The 23,064-nt window shown below is 29.4% G+C and overlaps 1 protein-coding gene across 1 annotated transcript; it reads right to left on the reverse strand.

Annotated features, from left to right (window-relative positions):
* Nucleotides 1-1,770: 1,770 nt before the first annotated feature.
* LOC118644638 lies at nt 1,771-5,239 on the reverse strand. The gene is made up of 7 exons (XM_036283628.1): nt 4,154-5,239; nt 3,748-3,925; nt 3,514-3,705; nt 2,812-3,222; nt 2,410-2,751; nt 1,921-2,241; nt 1,771-1,814 (listed from the first exon to the last, which is right to left on the reverse strand). The coding sequence occupies exons 1-7, from the start codon at nt 5,237-5,239 to the stop codon at nt 1,771-1,773; spliced, it is 2,574 nt and encodes an 857-aa protein (XP_036139521.1).
* Between the last annotated feature and the right edge of the window lie 17,825 nt (nt 5,240-23,064).

Below are 23,064 nucleotides of genomic sequence, written 5' to 3' on the forward strand. Positions count from 1 at the left end.
TCATTATTATTCAAATAAAATTTAAAAAATTTATATTGTTTGTTACTACCAACAAATCTTGGTGCTTCAATGCCATCTACGTATCCAATTATTTCTCTGTAAAGATGTTCAAATATTAATATCATTTATTAACTTTTAGAGGATCGACATTTTTTGGACGACTTATTTAGTTTTAATATTAGAATATCTTTGTCTTTGTTAATGAGTTGTACTACGAAAAAGATATCGCTTCGGTGGCTAATATTAGGCTTCCGGTCCGGAAAAAATAAGTGATTATTTTTTGTTGTATTTAAACTTTATATTAATATTTATTATTAAAATAATTGTTTGACGTCATTTGCAATAAAAATGTTTTAAAAAATATGTATAAAAACATAATTATGTCACATTTTGTGAGGTATGAGACAATAAAATGTTATTATATAAAGTAACATCAATTTATAACATCGAAATAAATACACACATTATAATGAAAGAATTAATTTTAGCTAACTGAATAGTGTTTTCAATAAATCTAATAAGCCTAATATTAGGCTTCCTAGAGAGAAATATCGGATAAAAATATAATATGATGAAAAAAAAAAAATATCTTTATATTTTTAAATATTCTACTTTGTAGTTTTATAGATTTTAAAATACAATGTATTTATACATATATATTCATATTTTTTTTGTATATTTGGTATATAATTACTTACATTGTAGAATCATATATTTTGATAGCATCAATTTCCTCTGTTTCTGTGAACATTTCGATGGGATTTAAATTATTAAATTCATTAATATGTTCTTCAGACATCATGTTTTTAAAATTATTTAAAAATTCAGATTTTTATTCCTTTTGAATCTTTCTTAAAAATATATTATAATATATACAATATACAATATACAATATACAATATATACAATATACAATATACAACGTCGTCTGTTAAAATTAAAAACTAAAAATAAAAACTCTAAAAAATGTTTAACTGAAAAGTATTTGTAGTTCAAAAAATTTTCTAAAAAGTTTTTTTCTTAAAGTAACATATTTCCAAAGTTCAATAAACAATAAATTTTATTATTCAAATTCTTTTTAAATTTAAATATTTCTTTTAAAACAAAATTTTTCTTTTACTCTTACTTTTCTCTTACTTGGATTTGATTATTTTTCATGAAATAAATGATTCAATCATTATTTCCATTATTTACAACAATATAAAAAATGACTATTATTATTATCATTACCATCATCATATTATAATCATTATTGGAAAATAAATTAAGTAAAATGTATGTATGTATTTTATAACAATATTTTTATAACAAACAAAATTGACATAAAACTATTCATGCATATCTCATGCACTTCTCATATAAATTTTATGTATATTAAAATTACAATTATAAAAACAAATTTTAAAAGTCAATTATTTTATCCAAGTACTTCTTTATAAACATAATTTTTTACATTATTAGATAATCTATTAACATTTAAATATATTTTTAAAGAATCCCAGGAACGAACTCGTGAAAATGCAACATATAATTGTCCATGACTAAACACATTTTTACGAAGATCTACTGCAATTTTTTCAAAAGTTTGTCCTTGTGACTTATTAATAGTCATAGCAAATGCTAATTTTACTGGAAATTGTCTTCTCTTGAAAGTAAACGGGTAAACATTTTCACAATATAAAGTAATACGATTAAGAAAAACAATTTCACCAGTTTTGCTACCAGATAAAATTTCACATCGTAATAAATTATTGTCCAAATCTAAAACCATTAATCTAGTACCATTACACAATCCTTCACTGATACTAAGATTTCTAATAAGTATAATAACAGTATATTTTCTCAAACGTAATTTATGCGGAGGGAGACATGTTGGATTTAAAGTATTAAGATATTCTGTTAAAATCATTTCATATATACTTTCATTATCATTAGTAGTTTCAACAGTATCTACACTTGTATAAAGTCTCTCTGTTGATTCATCTAACAAATTTACCACTCTTTCATTTATATCAATAACATCGACATTTCTTCCAGATAATATAACATAATTTGCAAGAGATCTATATTGCCTACATGTTATGATATCTCTATACATATCTTTTACCATATCTGCGTTATCATCTACTATACATTTTTCTGGAATTTGTACATTATCTAATTGATCATTTAAAGAACCATTACCCAAATCTAATAAAAATTGTGCGAATTCCTTTTCTTGTGACAAAACTCTTAGATTTTCTGTTAATGAAAATATTTGAAATTGTTTCCACAAAAAACTAAATTTAATAGATAAATTTACAATTTCACAACGTGTACTTCGTTCTTTTACAGGCAACAACTGTCTAAAATCTCCACCCAAAAGAATTATTTTACCACCAAAATATAAATTATTTTGCATAAACTCACGTAACGTTCGATCCATTATTTCTAGTACATAACGCGGAGCCATAGGTGCTTCATCTAAAATAAACACGTCTACACACTTTAAATAGTCAGCATCTTTAGATTGATTTTTAATGTTTGATGTAGAATCAGCAAAAAGAGGTACAGGTAATCCGAATACTTTATGTACCATTTTTCCGTTTGGAAGTAATGTTGCTGCAATACCAGTGAAAGCCATAGTATATACAGTCTTTTTTCTATGTTTAAGTAAATAGTATAGAGTTGTATAAATAAAAGTTTTTCCAGAACCACCTGGACCATCAATATAAAAACAGGTATTGGAATTGTTCTTGCCATCTATTATTGCTAAAATAATATCAACAATTTCCTTTTGTTTTACATTTAATTGTTCATATTGTTGTATACCTATTAACATTTCTCTATTAATCTCTTCTCGATTATCATTTTCAAAATTTTCAACTATTTGTTCCATTTCAGAAAAATTACAAATATCCCAACCTTCAATACGTAATAAATTAACAATATGATTATAAGCTTTCTTAATTCCCTCTTTAGATCCATATCGTCTTATATAATCTTCTGACATGTCTATTTTAAATTCATCCCAAAGTTTTTTAGGGTGAACTGGTTGACAATGAATTAAAATTCGTACAAATAATCTACGAAAACGTTTAGGCATCATCCAAGCTTTTGCTTCATTCATTGCACGGTACCATTCTTCATCATCTTCTATAAGTCCTAATGCTAAACATGCAGCAGTAAAGGTTGGATATATTTCATTGTTAACAGTTTTTAATTCTTGAAAACTTGTTGCTCCTTTAACGTTTAATAAAAGTATACGTAAATGGAATAATTCTATTTGCGATGGATTGACAGAATACATACGTCCAATACAATTAAAGTATCGTTGACGTTTTTCCCAACGATAAACAATTTTACCATTAATTATAACTTTTTTAAATACATAATAAGATGGAATATCAGTATACAAATATTGCTTTGCTTCATTATCTCGAGCATTTAATTCAAAATAATCTATTAACATAGTTACTCGTTGTGAAGCAGATCTCATTGCATCATCATTAAAATTGTCATCAATTATTATACTATGCTCATTTAATAAATGTACCGGTAAACGTACAATAGCATGACTTTTTTCTTGTAAAGGTTTACTTAAAATACGCCAGCATGCTTCTACAGGTCCAACATAACGAGCTTCAATAAAATCTCGAATTTCATCATGAGTTATTACATTATTATCTAAGTTTTCACCAATAACTACAGATGCAGCATCGTGACCTTTGTAAATATATTTATATAAATACTTTACAGATCGTATACTCGATACTATTTCGATGTTGATATGACTGTTAAATAAAAGTAAAAGCATTGGACAATACGGGACAACATAACGGTTATCAACAACGTATCTTCCAGGTCTTTCGTACAACATTCCATCATTTCTTCGACGATATTGTGGATATCCGTCTTCATCCATAGTTGTTTCAGGATGAAATGACTTTGGGAAATGTTTTGAACATTTGTTATTAATGATACACCAATCTCCACATGGCCCATGAATCATATGTTTCATAACAATGTTATGTAAATTTTGATTTTTATTAGGATCAGGTATTTCAGCCGAGATAAATTTGTCAACTGTTTCAGAGTTTGTAATTTTGTAATTTTGTTTTAACGTAATTAACATATGTATATGTGGTAAACCACGTTTCTGAAATTCAATTACATAAACATATGCCATAACTTCTCCAAAAAATTGTTGTCTAACTATAACGTCAACTAAATAATCTTTCTTTATGTTAAATACACGAGCACATATATCTGGTCTATCTGCAGGTTGCTGATTTGAAAGTAAATTTTCTCGTATTTCACGCCAATTTGGATTACATGTCATCGTAATAAAAATATCTGGTTTTCCATATTTTCGAACTATAGCCATTGCATCTTGATAATGTTGCATCATATTACGAGGTGAACCAACAAATGTTGATGGAAGAATAATCATTTTTCCAACCCGAGTACCAGCATTATTAGCAGCACTTTCTAAATAATCGATCAATCCTTGATACGTTTCAACTCTTAACTGTTTCTGATTTTGTTTACAGTAGTTTATTCTATCTTTTTCTATTTTAACATAATTATCTACAACCCATTGTTGAAATAATCGTCTTCCCATAATAAAAATATTAAAATTATCACGTATAGCCATTTGATACTTTACATACGCAGCTCTACTTACTCTTTTATTACTGTTTTTATGTCGTAAATCATTATGCCAACCTTGATTACCATAGGGATAATATAATGGATAAATCCATGGTTCTACATTTGGATCCATAGTGCTAACTTGTCGTAATATTTTATTGTTCTTATTACGAATAGTGACATATGTTTCGGGTATTTCTCCATCTGCTGTAGTTGTAAAAATGGCTGCAACTTCATTTACCCTTTGCACATTATATCGACCACGCTCAATACCTGTTTTAGATAAAAATCCTAATTGTAGTTCATGTACAGTTTGATTTTCAATTTGCTGCTGATTTTGAATTTCTTCATGCATCATTTGATAAGATTGTGCAAAGATGTTATTTATACGCATTACATTATCTATTGCATATAAAATTTCTTCATCAAGATTTGAATTTTGTTGTAAACGATAGTCTGTTGCTTCATTATTATCTACAATAAAAAGTTGTCCATAACTTGGCATTTCGTTTGGTGCAGGATATAAAGCAGTATTAATTTGATAATAAATTTGCCCTTGAATTTTAAAACAATATGGTCCACGTCTTTGTGCACTAAGATTAGCCATATTTGCATTAAACGACGCGAATGAAAATATATTATTATATCCTCGAATATGATTGTAAAAATGTTTAGATTTTGAATGAATTCCAGTATATAATTCATAAAGTTCTTTTGGAGGTTGGGGTAAAGGATATAACTCAATAGATCCATGATTACAACAATCATTGTACGAATTACCTTTATTAATTGTCTTTTCCGAAATAAAATGTTTTGCACCACAATGTTCGCAATATAAATTCATCTCTCCTATATAATGTTCTATAATATTTTCTAGTTGCATATTGTGAGACGTATCAATATTCGTATATCCCTTTCTTGAAGCTCGAATTTTCTCTTGCCATTTTACTCGTTTGTTTTTTTCAGTTACATTAGGAAACACTGATGTTACTATTTCGTTGCTAGTCATAGTAATTTGCGATGACATTTTACGTAAAACAGTTAATTCCCTACATCTATTATTTTCTAAATTTATTACACTATTTGATGTGCTAGCAATAGGAGAAATAACGTAGTTGTTTGATACAGTTTCTATAATTGTATCATGTGATATTTCATTATTTTCTTTAACATTCAATAATTTTATATCATTTGTTGTTTCATTACTCTTTTTTAATGTAGAAAAATTATTAGTAATTGACGTCTCAATCACTTGTGATACAATTTCTATTTCACGTATTGTGTGTAATGAATTAGTATTTACTAAATTAGTATTTAACGATAATAAACTATCTTTTTTAGCTATCATTCGTTTTTTTTCTCGTCTCTCATTTTGAGATTTTGCTTTTCTTTCTCGTTTATTACGTTGATATTTCTCTTCTTCTTCAAGTGTTCGAATTATTTTTCTTCGAGGCATTATTTAAACAATTTTAATTTAATTATAATAAATACAGCTTGTAACCGCCGCTCACGAGCGACGGCCAACTTCGCCTCCGTCCCTGGCCGCGGCCCTGAGCCGCCCGGGTGTCGGGACGGCTATCCTCGCGAGGTTTCCCGACGCAACACTAAGTTGGGCGCCAGGTACGTTAAGCGTACCACTCTGTGTGCACCAACTCGCAAACCAATGTTTCGAGACGTGAATCTCGGGAAAGACGGGCGCACGCTAGGCGACCGGGGCGTTAGCGGCTCCGAGATCCAGCTGCTCAGCCCTCAAAGGGTAGAGGGGGAGGTTCGGTGCGGGCGGATGGAATCGGGAAGGCGAGAGAATTACTTGTACGACACAGATGTAACAAATAAAAATAACAAGTGTATTTGATCGTAAATAATACAGAAACTACCGACTCTGCGGAGCGGTGGTGGCTCGCGCGCGTTATCAGCGGGTGTCCGCTGGATATCAAATTCTTCGAGAACGGTCTGTTAAACGAGCGGGTTATGATGCGTACGCGGGAACTCTCCGACTTGTCTTACGCTTGACTCGGCGCCGTTGGAGGACGCCGACTTCCGTCAGGGTGACCTCGCCAAGGGCGAACGGGACGGATCGCAACTCCGAGCCCGCGCGACATGCGACGGACTCGTGTTCTCCCGTGCTCGAACGATTCTCGCGAAGGTAAGCGCGATGATTACTAATGCTTCTCCCGTACGGCGGGATACGACGAACGCGTCGACAATTATCCGAATATACTCCCCGAAGGGCTCGCAGTCACAGTGCGATCGACCAAATTTTACAGCATTGACGAACAAAATCTTCTACGACGCGACAAGATACAGCGCGGGAATAACCCGCGACACGACGACCGGACGCAACAACAATTGACTCGGCTGCGGATCGGGACGCACACGCAACGCGAAACGATTCAGAAACACACGGCACGTAGCGAAATCACGCGGACGGGCGCGATCGGGCGAGACGACGAAGCTCCGTTGAATCCGGAAGCGCGAGATTCTCATAAACGCCGAGAGATTTTGCGACAAGTACGCGATTTCCTCGCGGCTCGCCCAACCCGCGAAATCGGTGGCTTTACAATATGCGTGACGCTCGTCTCACCACTTCGACTCTCCTCTCGTGGCCTCCTCCGGGTCGGGATGTCGGTCGCCCCTGCGTCCTTCCTTACACTCGTCTCGGGAACTCACGAACGCACGCACAGTTCTTAGGAATACGTCCGCAGCACGAGTGAGGAATCCTGGATCTCGCGGGGACCGCTCGGCGGCGCGCCCCACCTTGCCCCCGGCGTTCCCGGCCCTTATTGGCGGATTTCGCGAAAATCGATTTTCGCGCAGAGCGCGGTGCCCACGCTGTCGCCGGCTGATCGATCCACGCACGGCGGTCGATGTTTATGGGCCCCGGGCACGGGAATCCTGGCGCTTCCTTGCGCGGCCGACTCTTTTCTCTTCGCCCGGCGTATCCTCCGCCATCGGGGCGTCATTTCCTCCTCGACGGGACGTCGGCGGATCTGGAGTTGTCGTGATTCCTTCGCCGCACTTCCCGCGGTATCGGGTCTGCAGTCGCCCCGTCGGGATGTCGGCCTCGCGCGCCGTCGCTGGATCCTGAAAGCGTGATTCAGCGGCAGTATCGGAATTCTAACATGGCACAAACGGTAGGCAAGATAAGGGCGGCATTACCTGCGGACCCCCGCTTAAAAAGGGTCTTCCTTGACTCCCTCGTTGTCCGTTCCTCTGCAATCTCCGGGAAGATTTTCCGTGGAGACGAGACGTCCGACAACTACAATGAGATCTTCACAGCCACCGATCTCCGCCGCAACCGCGGTATAACGCTCGCAAAAATCTTAACACGTAATTAAATGGACAGCACGTGGGACGTCACACACACAAAAGTACAGAGAATACGCTTTTGCGTCCGCTCCCGAGCGGGAGGACGCAGGGCCCGCGTGATGTTATTGCGTAAGGGCCCTCAGGGCCTTGTGACGGACAGCAGCCTGCAGCTGTCACGTCACAAGCTATACTAAAATACAGTTTTAAATAAAGTTATAATTTTAATTTGGTTTAATATTAATTCTATAATCAATATAAGTCAAAGCCAATTTTAATTAAACAATTCAAACCAAGTCAATTTCAATTCAGCTTTTAAAATCAATTTCAATTTAATAGACATTTTCAACAATTCAAGTGAATATTTCACCAATTAAAGTAATCAATTTCAATTGAACAGTCACTTTTAAATTAACAATTCAAGTAAACATCTCAAGTAAATAATTCATCAATTAAAGTAATCAATTTCAATTGAACAGTCACTTTTAAACCAACAATTCAAGTAAACATCTTTTCATAAATCAAAGTAAAAATTATTTAATAATTTTACCATTGAAATAAAAAGAAATTTTATTTAAATAATTAGTGCAAATTTATTTTAAAAAATCCAAATCAATTTTTATTTTTAAAAAAGTTAATTTTAATTTAATAATCCAAAATAAAATCAATTTTAATCAAATTTAATAATTTAATAATTTAATAATTAAAATAAAATAAATTAAATTATAATTTAATTATCTAAATATAAATAAATTTTATTTTAATAATAATTTTAATAAAAAATGTAATTTAATAATTCTATTATTTTATTATTTTAAAATAAAATTCAATGTTAAATGTAATTTTATTATAATACTAATTTTATTTAAAATAAGAAAAATTTAATTTAGTTTAATAATAAAAATCCGTAATTATAATTTAACATTCAAAATCAAAATAAATTTTAATTTGACAATACAAATTAACATAAATGTTAATTTAGCAATAAAATAATATATATACGTGTGTATATATATATATATATATATATATATGTGTGTACAATATATACATATATGTTTATTTATTTATTTCCCAAAAATCTAAACAAAAAAGAAACTTACCTTATGTTGTTTTTAAATTGTAGTTTAATAAAATGCAAAGAGCAAAACAAACTTGAACCAGAAACCAGCCGATATTGTGATTACGTATGAATCTTCTGGTGTGGAAATGGTTCTATAATTATTTAATAAGAACTTAATTTGCTTTTGATATTTATTAAAATTTTAGACAAAAAAATACAAATTAAAAATGAATAATAGTTTAAAAAAAATATTTTCTCTCATATTATTAGAGAAGAAAGTGGTATTATGGCCACTGTAGACAATATGGCCACTCGTATTATCTCCATTATTAGTTGATGAATTCTAGTAATTACTTATCCCGATAGGAAAAGATTTATAAAATTGTATAACAAAAGAATTGTAAAAAATTTATAATTCGTCATTATGAGGGGATAGTTCAGAAAATAAATGTAGAAACATTAACCTTTTATAAAACATTAATAAATATTTGCGCAATTAAATTTTAAAATAATATGTTGGAATGATTTAAGAGTTTCTGACCGCTATTACTATCAATGAGATACTTAACTCTCCAACAGACGCAACTAATCTATCAGACAAAATGTCTCTTTTTTTAATCTTTATTAAATGTCTAGTGAATAAGCGATATTTATTAAATTTATTGTAATACCTTTTGATAATAATTTTAAATTAAATATTGAAGATTAAATGCTGTAAATATTGCACATTATTATTGCTGCATTATATTGTGAAAATATTGAAGATTATAATGTAATAGTTTTAACTGCTGAAATAATTGCAAAATATTTGTGTTTCAATATTTGTCTAATCTTTAACAAATATTATTTAAGAATTATATTCTGATAAAACTGTTGCGTTATGGCGAATTATCTTAGCACAATCTTTAATGCCATTATTGTGCAATATGTTTGCAAAATCTTCCTATCAGGGTATGAAATCATCTATTTAGCTTGTTATAAAGTGGCATATGACAATACACAATAGCCAACGGTCTATCTACCTTTATTTCTCTTCAAAATTATGCTACAGTTTTTTTCTAACCTAACAACTTATTTTATATAAATATATCATATAATTATACAATATACAAAATATTGTAATTTTTTTTAAACAAAATCTATTTTTTACATTCATTATTCCACCAAGTTAATTATCACACTTGATAAGGGTCAAAAATCATGACCAAAATGTCGTAAATTGGTTCAATAAAGTACTGCCAGTTGTTGACCATTATTCCTGTTTTTTGTTTATTTATTAATTCACTGTCGAATTTGAAATTTTTTTTGGAGTTTAAAATATTAATTATTAACAAAATTATTATATAGAATGTAAATGGGTGGTCATATATTATCACTTCCTCTAATATTATACAATATAGTATTTTATGTAACATTACTAATTCTACACTGGCGCAAAAGAAAAAACGAAAAAATTTTTGACCGATTTTTAGGCGGTCTTCAAAGTGATGCAACTTTGCTAAAAATCATCTAAGTTACATGTACTTTTTTTTAAATTAAAGGGCAAAGACTTTACTTTGAGAATCCCTACTCGAAAGTTTGATTTTTTAAGTATAAACTTTTTGTATCGCATGAAAACCAAACATGTTTTTTTAATTGAAAAAAGTAAAAGTTTGTTATCATTTTGCACAAGTTCTCGTTAAAATCTTGCTAATGTTAATTTAGATTCTTAAAGTTTATTCTTTTCTAAGTAATTAAAAAAAAACATGCCGATACGAGGTTTTTTGTTGATTGCACGCGAGTTTGAAATTTGCATTGCATTTTAAGGTATTTTAGCGAATAAATACGGTATTTTACGGAATATTATGAATTTTGAGTATCAATATAATATTGCACATTAATTTTATTTGTGTTTAACTCAATCATACCGCCGTCATCAGAACGACCCGATGTGCACCACGTGGAGAATGACGATTGAATTTTGTACATCATGTGGGTCTGAAATTCATCGGTGGAAATTTGTACTTACTGATCTGAATATAATGGATAGCTGACACACTAATTTCACTGAAGTCGACAGAAGATCACATTCATCTATACTCATAAACCCACACGTACACGTAAACATACATATACACATACTCATACATAAAAAAGAAAAGTTTAAATTTTATTTTAAAACATCAGCCTTTTCAGGGCCACATTATGTACAAAACCGAGTCATTCTCCATGTGGCGCACATCGGGTCACTTTAATGACGGTGGTATGATTGAGTTAAACACGAATAAAATCAATGTGCAATATCATATTAATGCTCAAAATTCATTATATTCAAAAAATACCGTATTTATTCGCTAAAATACCCTAAAATGCAGTGCAAATTTCAAACTCGTGTGTAATCAACAAAAAACATCGTATTTAAGAATCTGAATTAATATTAGCAAGATTTTAACGAGAAATTTGTGCAAAATGATAACAAACTTTTACTTTTTTTAATTAAAAAAAAACATGTTTGGTTTTCATGCGACACAAAAGGTTTACACTTAAAAAATCAAACTTTTGCGTAGGCATTCTCAAAATAGAGTCTTTGCCCTTTAATTCTAAAAAAAGTACATGTAATTTGGATGATTTTTCGCAAAGTTGCATCACTTTGAAGATTGTCTAAAAATCGGTCAAAAATTTTGTTTCGTTTTTTTTTGCGCCAGTGTATTTTGTTTACATTATATTACTATATTACTTTCAGATTTATTGACATTACAAAATTAAAAGTATACAATTAAAAAATTTAAATCTTTACATTATTACAAAGTATTTTTAAACAAATGATAAATATTTTAACCCTTAAATGCATGATTTTTTTTTTTAATGAATTTTCAGCTCAATATGATACAATAAAAGGAGCACAATAAGGGAAAAATAAGAAAAAAATTCCATGTTATTGTTTTTTTTGTTATTGTTTTTTTTGTTTTTTTTGTTTTTTTTTTGTTTTTTTTTTTTATTTTTTTCGCACAGCGTGACGGAAAACACTCGAGCGGTATGTAGGCAATCGACTACAATGTGTGCTTAGTCGTTTTCGTACATACGCTCAACGCTACCCACCTAGATATGGCATGTTGCCAAATGGCAACATGATGCATTTAAGGGTTAATGACAAATTTTTTTAAATTTTAATTTTCATTAATTTTGTTTTACACTTTAGTTAATTATAAAAAATTGTTTTTTAGAACTTAAAAAGTAAGAAAAGTAAATAAAAATGCAGGAAACATTAATTTTTTAAAGGTTACATCAAGTTTCTTTTTGAAAGTCATATATTCAAATATTACGCTAAAATTTTTTGGATGTATTGCGAATGTTTTTTTTGTAATTATTTAAAGCATATTGCCAAAAAAAGAAAAATAAAAAAATAAATAATAAAAAATTGGTTTAGTTGGTAAAATTAACGCCACTTGATCACTTTTAGTTAAAAACAATGGCAAAAGCATGATCGTTATTGACTCCATTACTTTTAAATTGCTAGTTATTAAAAAAATTTGTTTACTTTTATTTTTTTGTCAAAAATTTTAATAAATATTGAAAACAAATTAAGTTTAAAGTAAACAATTATAGAGTTAGTTACACACTTCTGTTTAAAACTACCAATTAACTATAAATTGTATAATTAGTTAATTTTGATTGGATCTACTATATATATTATTAGATTTTTTATTTAATAAATTTGTAATTAACTTTTTTTTTTTTTTGAAAAAAGATCAAATTAATGTTTCCCATTTTTGAGACGTTAGAATATTTTTTTGTTTAGACAATTTCTATGTAATAACTTTTTACCCTAAAATAAAATTCTGCAAATGAGCCAAAAATCGAACTTTTTTAACTCATTAAGGGGGAAAATATCTTTAGGTGAGTTAAAATAAATTAATTTCTATGAATTTTATTAAAAGAGAACGGTTTGTCTTATATTTTTGAAACTTTTTGAAACTTTAGGTATTATTTATTGATACTTTTAACTATCACGACGTTTTTTTATTATTATAAAAATATTAAAACATGGTGGAGATATAACATTGTTTGTCAGGAAAGTTGTGACACGAATTGTTAAACGGCGTAATTTCTAGCCTCTGCTTTATTAGTCTGAAACAAAAGACGTAAAAGTTTTTCGATTATTAACACTTATACGATTTGTGTAAACTTACAAAAAATAAAAAATAAAAATAAAAAATCGCACGTTTTTAATAAAAAATTTAAATTTTACACTAAATTTTTAAATCAATTAAAAAAAAAAACGTGCGATTTATTCAATTTTCAATTTTTTTACTTTTTTAAAATTTACACACACCGTATGAATGTTAACAATAAAAAATTTTTCACGTTTTTTGTTTCAGACCAACACAGTAAAGGCTAGAAATTACATCACTTGAGGACTTGCGTCATAAAACCTTGTTGACAAACAGTGTCATATTTCTGTTATTTTTTAATATTTTCTAATAAAAACACGTGATAGTTAAAAATAACAATAAATAATATTTAAAATATTAAAAATGTAAGACAAACCATTCCTTAAAAAAAAAATGCTTAATTCTGTTAAATTTTACGCTTTTTCAGAATTCATTGTCATTTGTATAAAATAAAGTGAAAAAAGTTATAGCGGCTTTTAGGTCGAAAAATGTTAAAAAAATATAAAAATGTTTTTTTCAATATTTTTTTAACATAAAACAGTATGAAATTTTAATTCTTTTTGCAACAAAGTTTTAGTGTATTTGTACAACTAAAAAATTAATCAATACCAGCTTTAGTATTTAAAAAATGTTTTAAGGACCGAATTATATACATTAAAGCATAAGAAAGAGAAACAATCTAGCAAAATTCTACATATATATCAAATAATATATTTACATAAAATTCACTTTTTTTAATTCAGCCAACTATACAGAGCCATATTAAGTTGCATAGTTTTAAGGTAGACATAAAACAGTATCATTGTTGTCGTATGAAGATCACCTTAAGAGTTTTCCAAAACACTACAATTAAGTATATCTTTTGTCAATTTTTTGAGATATTTTAAATTTTGTTATAATATTGTTTAATATAAAATATGAGATATGTCATAAAGTATTCACTTATTATCGACTTTACTTTAATATGTTAACAGAGATAAGTATTTTAATTAATTCGATCATTCCAATAATCTATGGTAATGTTTATCGTAATAATAAAAGATAATGTAAAAACGATTCTCTAGTATAATAATAGAAAATTAATACAAAAAATAAATTTTTATAATATATATTATATTATTAATAAATATCTAAATTGATTAATGTAAATTAACCCAACACTACGTTTTAAAGACCATTAATAACAGCGCGTAGTTGGCTAAGCTAAAAAAACCTTAAATTTTACGCAAATATATTATTTGGAATCTGCTATTGAATTCACCAATTTTAATTCTTTCAGACCGTTTGCAGCTTTATTTTTCTCATTTAAATGATTCAAGATATGGTCAACGACTCAAAATTACTATAAACTTATAAAAAGTATTCTAATTTTGTATTATTCAAAGAAATGACAAAATAAGTAACAATAAAAAAGTTTTATAAATAAAATATATAACGTTAAATAATTATTACATAACAATAAAAAATTTGATTAAAAATTTTATTTAATTAAAATATGCATTAGCAGTATAAAAGATATTCTTTACAAACATAAATTTACAAACTTATGTAAATTTAACTTTACTACTTTTGTAAATTTTACATACAGAAAATGTTAACATATTAATAATAAGTTACCACAAATAAATAATATAAATAAATGATATAAACCCAGATAGCACAGAGAGTTCAAAAAGAACTCAATTGTATGTCACCAATTGTGAATTCTTTTTGAGATGCAAAAAGAATTATTTTTATAAAAAATAAACAATTAAACAATTATAAAATTATTATAAAATTATTTATTAATCTATTCTCTTTAAAGTTTAAAGTTTCCCACAAATAAATGATATTAAAAAATATAGCTATAAAATTGGATATTTATACAAATCAAAAAGTTTTTTACTTTACTAATACTTTGCAATATTATCATTTGACGATTAACTTATTATAGTTTAACAGAAGGTAAAGAAATGTAATAAAAATAAATATTTAAATATATAATATATACACAACATTACAAGCAATAATATGAATATTATTTAATTTATTATAAAATATAAAAATATTGTGTATTGAGTGCTTTTATATTAAATTTTATATTACAATAAATTAATGTGCTTTATTTATATTGTTATTTAATGTTATATTTTTAAAATATTTTCTAAAAAATTATTTATTTTAATAAAAGTTTTATAAATAAAATATATAACGTTAAATAATTATTACATAACAATGAAAATTTTAATCAAAAATTGTATACAATTAAAATACATAGGCAGTATAAAAGACATTCTTTACAAACATTATTTTATAAACTTATGTAAATGCAACTTTTAAAAAATATAACTTTACTACTTTTGCAACTTTTACATACAGAAAACGTTAGCATATTAACAATAAATTACCACAAATAAATGATATAAAAAATTTATTTATACATTCTTATACTCCCTATCTTGATCTTAAAAAACCTAAACAATTATAAAATTATTTATTAATCTATTCTCTTTAAAGTTTAAAGTTTCCCACAAATAAATGATATTAAAAAATATAGCTATGAAATTGGATATTTATACAAATCAAAAAGTTTTTTACTTTACTAATCTTTGCAATATTATTATTTGACGATTAACTTATTATAACAGAAGTTTAACAGAAGGTAAAGAAATGTAATAAAAATAAATGTTTAAATATATAATATATACACAATATTACAAGCAATAATATGAATATTATTTAATTTATTATAAAATATAAAAATATTGTATATTGAGTGTTTTTATATTGAATTTTATATTACAATAAATTAATGTGCTTTATTTATATTGTTATTTAATATTATATTTTAAAAATATTTTCTAAAAAATTATTTATTTTTATCTTTTACAAATTAATTATAGATAAACATTATGTGATTTACTTTGTAATATTACATTAAATTTTTCAACAATAAATATTCATACGATTTTAATGTACTGTAATGTACATAAAGAAAAGAGATTCTTTCTTACTTTTGACTCTTCTGTAATTCTTCTCTATTAAAGGCTCCTCCCTCGCTTTATTTTTTTTCTCAAGTGAAAGATTTCTTTCTTATTTGCTTTCTTTTTTTTAATGAAATTTTAATTTATAGTATCCTGTTTTCTCTATAAAAGAAGTTGATATTGTATTTTATAGTATTAAGCTTTATCAGATATTTTAAACATGTAAATAATTTATTTTATTTTACTCACACACACACACACACACACACACACACACACACACACACACACACACACACACGCATAATATAAAAAAATAGTAATTAAAATTAATTTATTTAAACACACGCATACACGCGCGCAGACACACGCCCATACACGCATAATAAAAAAATAGTAATTAAAATTAATTAATTTATACACACGCATGCACGCGCAGACACACAAATTAAAATTAATTACCTTTTTTACAAACTGCTATTATGCAAAATGTTTACTCCACTCACAAACAGTTATCGTCACGTTAGCACAACTTTTCAAGTAATACTGCTAATTCCGTTTTATTTACATCACGTTACTATGTTACATTGCTATGTTACCCATAAGTTTGTTTATATTTTATAATAAAAATTGAATTACTGTATTATTATACAAGGTGTCAAATAGCGCGTCTGTGGTCTAATAATATATATAAAATAATAAATATAAAATACAATTGCACAGGCACAGCCATGTGCGCACGAACACACCCACGCACGAACTCACGCACGCACGTACGCACAAATAATTTTTTTCACAGACATACTTTGTCACGCAAACACATAAACAAAATTATAATTAATTACTTTTTAATAAAAAAAAAAAAATTAAAATTAATTTATTTACACACGCATGCACGCGCTTGCACGCGCTTAGACACACACGCACGCGCAGACACACGCATACACACGCATACACACATAATAAAAAAATAATAATTAAAAATTAAAATTTCATTATGTATACACACGCATACACACACATACACACACACGCATAATATTTTTCACTCAAGCACGCACGCTCGCACGCATAACTCATAACTCATTGACAGCGGACGCACACGCACACGCATAACGTTTTTCACTCCTCTCCTATATATTCTCTCTCGGAAATCTTACCTTTTAAACTCTATCGATGCACACGCACACGCATAACGAACTATTAGTTACGAATTGTTAGCTGTCAAAATCAATCGCGCTGTCAGCTTCTCTCTCGCAACACGAAGCGATCTCGCAACACGAAGCGAGACGACCAATCGGCGTCGCGGAAAAGCGGCAACAATACCGCTCGACCACGAGCGAACTTCTCGCGTCTTCACGGCCTTTTTTATTATGGACTAGAACATGCACGCGCTTCGCGCGCGCCAACTGTTATTTTTTTATTTGTTATTACACCCTGCATAAAATTACTATTGCATATAACATATATACAACTCGTTTATTTCTTAAACATTTCGGCCTTTGAAAAAAGGTTACATAGCTTAATTACATAATAACATAGGACTCTTAATGACTATTTACGCTTTTCTTTGTCATTTCTCGTCTTTAATACATTTTTCATCCATTTTGTACCTATATCTACCTCTGATAACATTTTCCTAACAGAGAAATTTTGTTTTCGCAATTCTGTAAATTCTTCTAATATTGGTTCTAAAGTCTCCACTTTTAAATTGTATAGCCTACACTTTTTCCTTTTTCCAATATCTATTCCCTAATGCCTCGTTTCCGCACTTAAATCTCGCTATCATGGACTAACTCCCTACTTTTATTTTACCCCACTAAAATATACAAAAGCTTCTCATCTATTTTTATTTCTTTGTACACTCTATTATATTTTGCCCATATTATTTTTTCATATCTTCCTTGTTTTTGTTCGTCTCTGTTTATCTTTCTAACCTTTCCAGTGAGAAATAACCATCAAATCGACATCAATTTGATTTGATCAATGCAATTTATATCAATTCTCCCTTAATTTGATATCAATTTGATGGGTTATTTTTCTAATTAAGTTATGTATATACATAAAGTCTTTTCATAGAATTCCTGATAAGTTTCAGAAATAGTTCCGTTGATTTATTTTAAAAAAATTGATATTTGAAAATATGAGATGCTATTTTCCCTTGGCACCTCATTAATAAAAATTGAACGTTTTAACAGCAGTTATACTTGCACCCGTAATAGTTCTAGAGTTTTTGATAGATTTTAACAATAGTTCTGTATTCTACATTAAATATATTTAAACAATTTTTTAATTATACGGCTGGCACCGCACTAAAAAAGTAAACTACCATTTTATAGCGAGTTCCAAACGATTACATAGCATTTTTTAATAGTTCAGCAATAGTTCCAAAGCTTTTTGCAGGTTTTGTCGACAATTCCGGTCTTTAAGCATGTTTAAACAATTTTTTTATTAGACGGCTGGCACCGCACTACAAGAGTAAACTACTATTTTATAGCAAATTCCAGACGAGTACATAGCATTTTTCAATAGTTCTGCAATAGTTCTAAAGCTTTTTGTAGATTTTGTCGACAGTTCCGGTCTTTAAACATTTTTAAACAATTTTTTATTTGATCCTGTCTCGCACTATCAGATATGAATACTACGCTATGGTATTTAAACTTCAGCCAATTTTATGGTATCTGATAGGTATGTGTTAGTAATGTAATTGACATTTTTTAAATTTTAGAGTTGGGTTAGTTAATCTAATTTTTAACTAAGTTAATGAAATTTAATTGATTATGAAATGAATTCTATTATGTTAAAAGTTACGTAAATAAATACTAATTCTATTAAATTTACGTTAAGATTAATTTGTTTCTAGTTAAAGTAAAAGTTAATTTTGAGAAACTTTTTTATATTAAATTAAAAAGTCATATGATTTGTTTAAGTTAAATTACCAACATAATTACAATATTATTCGTCAAATATATTTAATTTTAATATAATATTTTATTTGTAAATCAACTTACAATGTCGCTCTATTGTTAACCAGTAATTCATAACATGTATAAATACTTATCGTTAGAGGTTTAGAAAGAGGTTACTTATAAATACCATTGTTTGTCAAACGAACTGTCGATAAAACCTACAAAAAGCTTTGAAACTATTGCAGAAATATATTGGAGAATGCTGTGTGGTTGTCTGGAACTCGCTATAAAATTGTAGTATACTCTTGTAGTGCGGTGCCAGCCGTCTAATAAAAAAATTCTTAAAAAATGCTTAAAGATCGGAACTGTCGACGAAACCTACAAAGAACTTTGTCACTATTGCAGAACTATTAAAATATGCTATGTACTTGTCTGGAACTCGCTATAAAATGGTAGTTTACTCCTGTAGTGCGGTGCCAATCGTCTAATAAACAAATCGCCTAAAAATGCTAAAAACCGGAACTGTCGACGAAACCTGCAAAAAGCTTTGGAACTATTGCAGAACTATTAAAATATGCTATGTACTTGTCTGGAACTCGCTATAAAATGGTAGTTTACTCTTGTAGTGCGGTGCCAGCGGTCTACTAAAAAATTGTTTAAAAATACTTAAAGACCGGAACTGTCGACGAAACCTGCAAAAAGCTTTGGAACTATTGCAGAACTATTGAGAAATGCTATGTACTCGTCTGAAACTCGCTATAAAAGTGTAGTTTACTCTTGTAGTGCGGTGCCAGCGGTCTAATAAAAAAATTCTTTAAAAATGCTTAAAGACCGGAACTGTCGACGAAACCTGCAAAAAGCTTTGGAACTATTGCAGAACTATTAAAATATGCTATGTACTTGTCTGGAACTCGCTATAAAATTGTAGTTTATTTTTGTAGTGCAGTGCCAGCCGTCTAATAAAAAAATTCTTAAAAATGCTCAAAGACCGGAACTGTCGACGAAACCTGCAAAAAGCTTTGGAACTATTGCAGAACTATTAAAAAATGCTATGTATTTGTCTGAAACTCGCTATAAAATTGTAGTTTACTTTTGTAGTGCGGTGCCAGCCGTCTAATAAAAAAATTTTTTTTTAATACTTGAAGACAGGAACTGTCGACGAAACCTGCAAAAAGCTTTGGAACTATTGCAGAACTATTGAAAAATGGTGTGTACTTGTCTGGAACTCGCTATAAAATTGTAGTTTACTCTTGTAGTGCGGTGCCAGCCGTCTAATAAAAAAATTCTTAAAAATGCTCAAAAACCGGAACTGTCGACGAAACCTGCAAAAAGCTTTGAAACTATTGCAGAACTATTAAAATATGCTATGTACTTGTCTGGAACTCGCTATAAAATGGTAGTTTACTCTTGTAGTGCGGTGCCAGCGGTCTACTAAAAAATTGTTTAAAAATACTTAAAGACCAGAACTGTCGACGAAACCTGCAAAAAGCTTTGGAACTATTGCAGAACTATTGAGAAATGCTATGTACTCGTCTGAAACTCGCTATAAAAGTGTAGTTTACTCTTGTAGTGCGGTGCCAGCGGTCTAATAAAAAAATTCTTTAAAAATGCTTAAAGACCGGAACTGTCGACGAAACCTGCAAAAAGCTTTGGAACTATTGCAGAACTATTAAAATATGCTATGTACTTGTCTGGAACTCCCTATAAAATTGTAGTTTATTTTTGTAGTGCAGTGCCAGCCGTCTAATAAAAAAATTCTTAAAAATGCTCAAAGACCGGAACTGTCGACGAAACCTGCAAAAAGCTTTGGAACTATTGCAGAACTATTAAAAAATGCTATGTATTTGTCTGAAACTCGCTATAAAATTGTAGTTTACTTTTGTAGTGCGGTGCCAGCCGTCTAATAAAAAAATTTTTTTTTAATACTTGAAGACAGGAACTGTCGACGAAACCTGCAAAAAGCTTTGGAACTATTGCAGAACTATTGAAAAATGGTGTGTACTTGTCTGGAACTCGCTATAAAATTGTAGTTTACTCTTGTAGTGCGGTGCCAGCCGTCTAATAAAAAAATTCTTAAAAATGCTCAAAAACCGGAACTGTCGACGAAACCTGCAAAAAGCTTTGAAACTATTGCAGAACTATTAAAATATGCTATGTACTTGTCTGGAACTCGCTATAAAATGGTAGTTTACTCTTGTAGTGCGGTGCCAGCGGTCTACTAAAAAATTGTTTAAAAATACTTAAAGACCAGAACTGTCGACGAAACCTGCAAAAAGCTTTGGAACTATTGCAGAACTATTGAGAAATGCTATGTACTTGTTTGAAACTCGCTATAAAAGTGTAGTTTACTCTTGTAGTGCGGTGCCAGCGGTCTAATAAAAAAATTCTTTAAAAATGCTTAAAGACCGGAACTGTCGACGAAACCTGCAAAAAGCTTTGGAACTATTGCAGAACTATTAAAATATGCTATGTATTTGTCTGAAACTCGCTATAAAATTGTAGTTTACTCTTGTAGTGCGGTGCCAGCCGTCTAATAAAAAAATTTTTTTTTAATACTTGAAGACAGGAACTGTCGACGAAACCTGCAAAAAGCTTTGGAACTATTGCAGAACTATTGAAAAATGGTGTGTACTTGTCTGGAACTCGCTATAAAATTGTAGTTTACTCTTGTAGTGCGGTGCCAGCCGTCTAATAAAAAAATTCTTAAAAATGCTCAAAAACCGGAACTGTCGACGAAACCTGCAAAAAGCTTTGAAACTATTGCAGAACTATTGAAAAATGCTATGTACTTGTCTGGAACTCGCTATAAAATTGTAGTTTACTCTTGTAGTGCGGTGCCAGCCGTCTAATAAAAAAATTCTTTAAAAATGCTTAAAGACCGGAACTGTCGACAAAACCTACAAAAAACTTTGTCACTATTGCAGAACTATTAAAATATGTACTTGTCTGAAACTCGCTATAAAATGGTAGTTTACTCTTGTAGTGCGGTGCCAGCCGTCTAATAAAATAATTGCTTAAAAATGCTTAAAGACCGGAACTGTCGACGAAATCTACAAAAGCTTTGACATTATTGCAGAACTGTTAGAAAATGCCATAAAGTTGGTTGAAACTCGCCAAAAAGTGGTACCTTACTCTTGTAGTGCAATGCCAACAGCCAAATTGAAAAACTGTTTAAATATATTTAATGTACAGAACTATTGCTGAAATTTATCAGGAACTCTAGAACTATTACGGGTGCCAGTACTATATTGTTACTCCATCGCTGTTAGAAGGATAGAGAAGAGACGTTGAACCCCACGACAGTAACACACATTTATCAAGTAATTCTTAATTATCTTAATTATCTTTTTTGCCAATACATTAAATATAATTATAATTCTTCTTTTTATTTGTATTGATTAAAAAATTAATATATTGTTATGTAAAATGTATATTTTTAATTGCAGGTACGCTTAACTGAATACCATATCTAATTGTATATAATTGTATGTGGCGCCATATATAATGCTGTGTTAGTAGTGCATTTTATATATAATTATATATAGCATTATATACAACTATATAGTCATATATAGCCATATATATTAATGTGGCTAATCTGGGTCTATATATAATCAGATATAGCACCATATCTAATTTTATATAATTGTATCTGACGCCAGATATAATGCTATGTGAGCATCCTATATATAATTATATATAGCATTATATATGGCGCCATATACAATTAGATATGCAGACTTGCCCGCTAGTTAGAGCGCGGTCACTCGTAGCGTGGTTAAGGCAAGCAAAAATTAGCTTCTTGTTCCTATCTGATGTGGAAGAGGACTGCCACTATTTTTATGATTTACTCATTAGAAATATCTATATATGGTTATTTATATATAAATATTTATATATCTGTATATGGTTACATACAATCTGATTGTATATAATGTTAATTATATATAATCATATATGATTATATATAATTATATGTGGTTGTATATAATTATATATGGGTATGTGGTTATATATGTTTATATATGGTTACATACAAT

Source organism: Monomorium pharaonis, chromosome 3, assembly GCF_013373865.1.
Source record: "Monomorium pharaonis isolate MP-MQ-018 chromosome 3, ASM1337386v2, whole genome shotgun sequence".
Classification (NCBI taxonomy): domain Eukaryota; kingdom Metazoa; phylum Arthropoda; class Insecta; order Hymenoptera; family Formicidae; genus Monomorium; species Monomorium pharaonis.

Bases quoted from the DNA above. Each gene is read 5' to 3' on its own strand.
- LOC118644638 (XM_036283628.1), bottom strand. From the start codon at position 5,239: ATGGCTAATCTTAGTGCACAAAGACGTGGACCATATTGTTTTAAAATT. The intron at 3,223-3,513 runs GTATAATAATTG...TAAACGTTAAAG, and splicing joins ACATTTATTAAATGAGCATA to GAGCAACAAGTTTTCAAGAA. The intron at 2,242-2,409 runs GTGAGTTTATGC...TTTCATTAACAG, and splicing joins AATAATGGATCGAACGTTAC to AAAATCTAAGAGTTTTGTCA.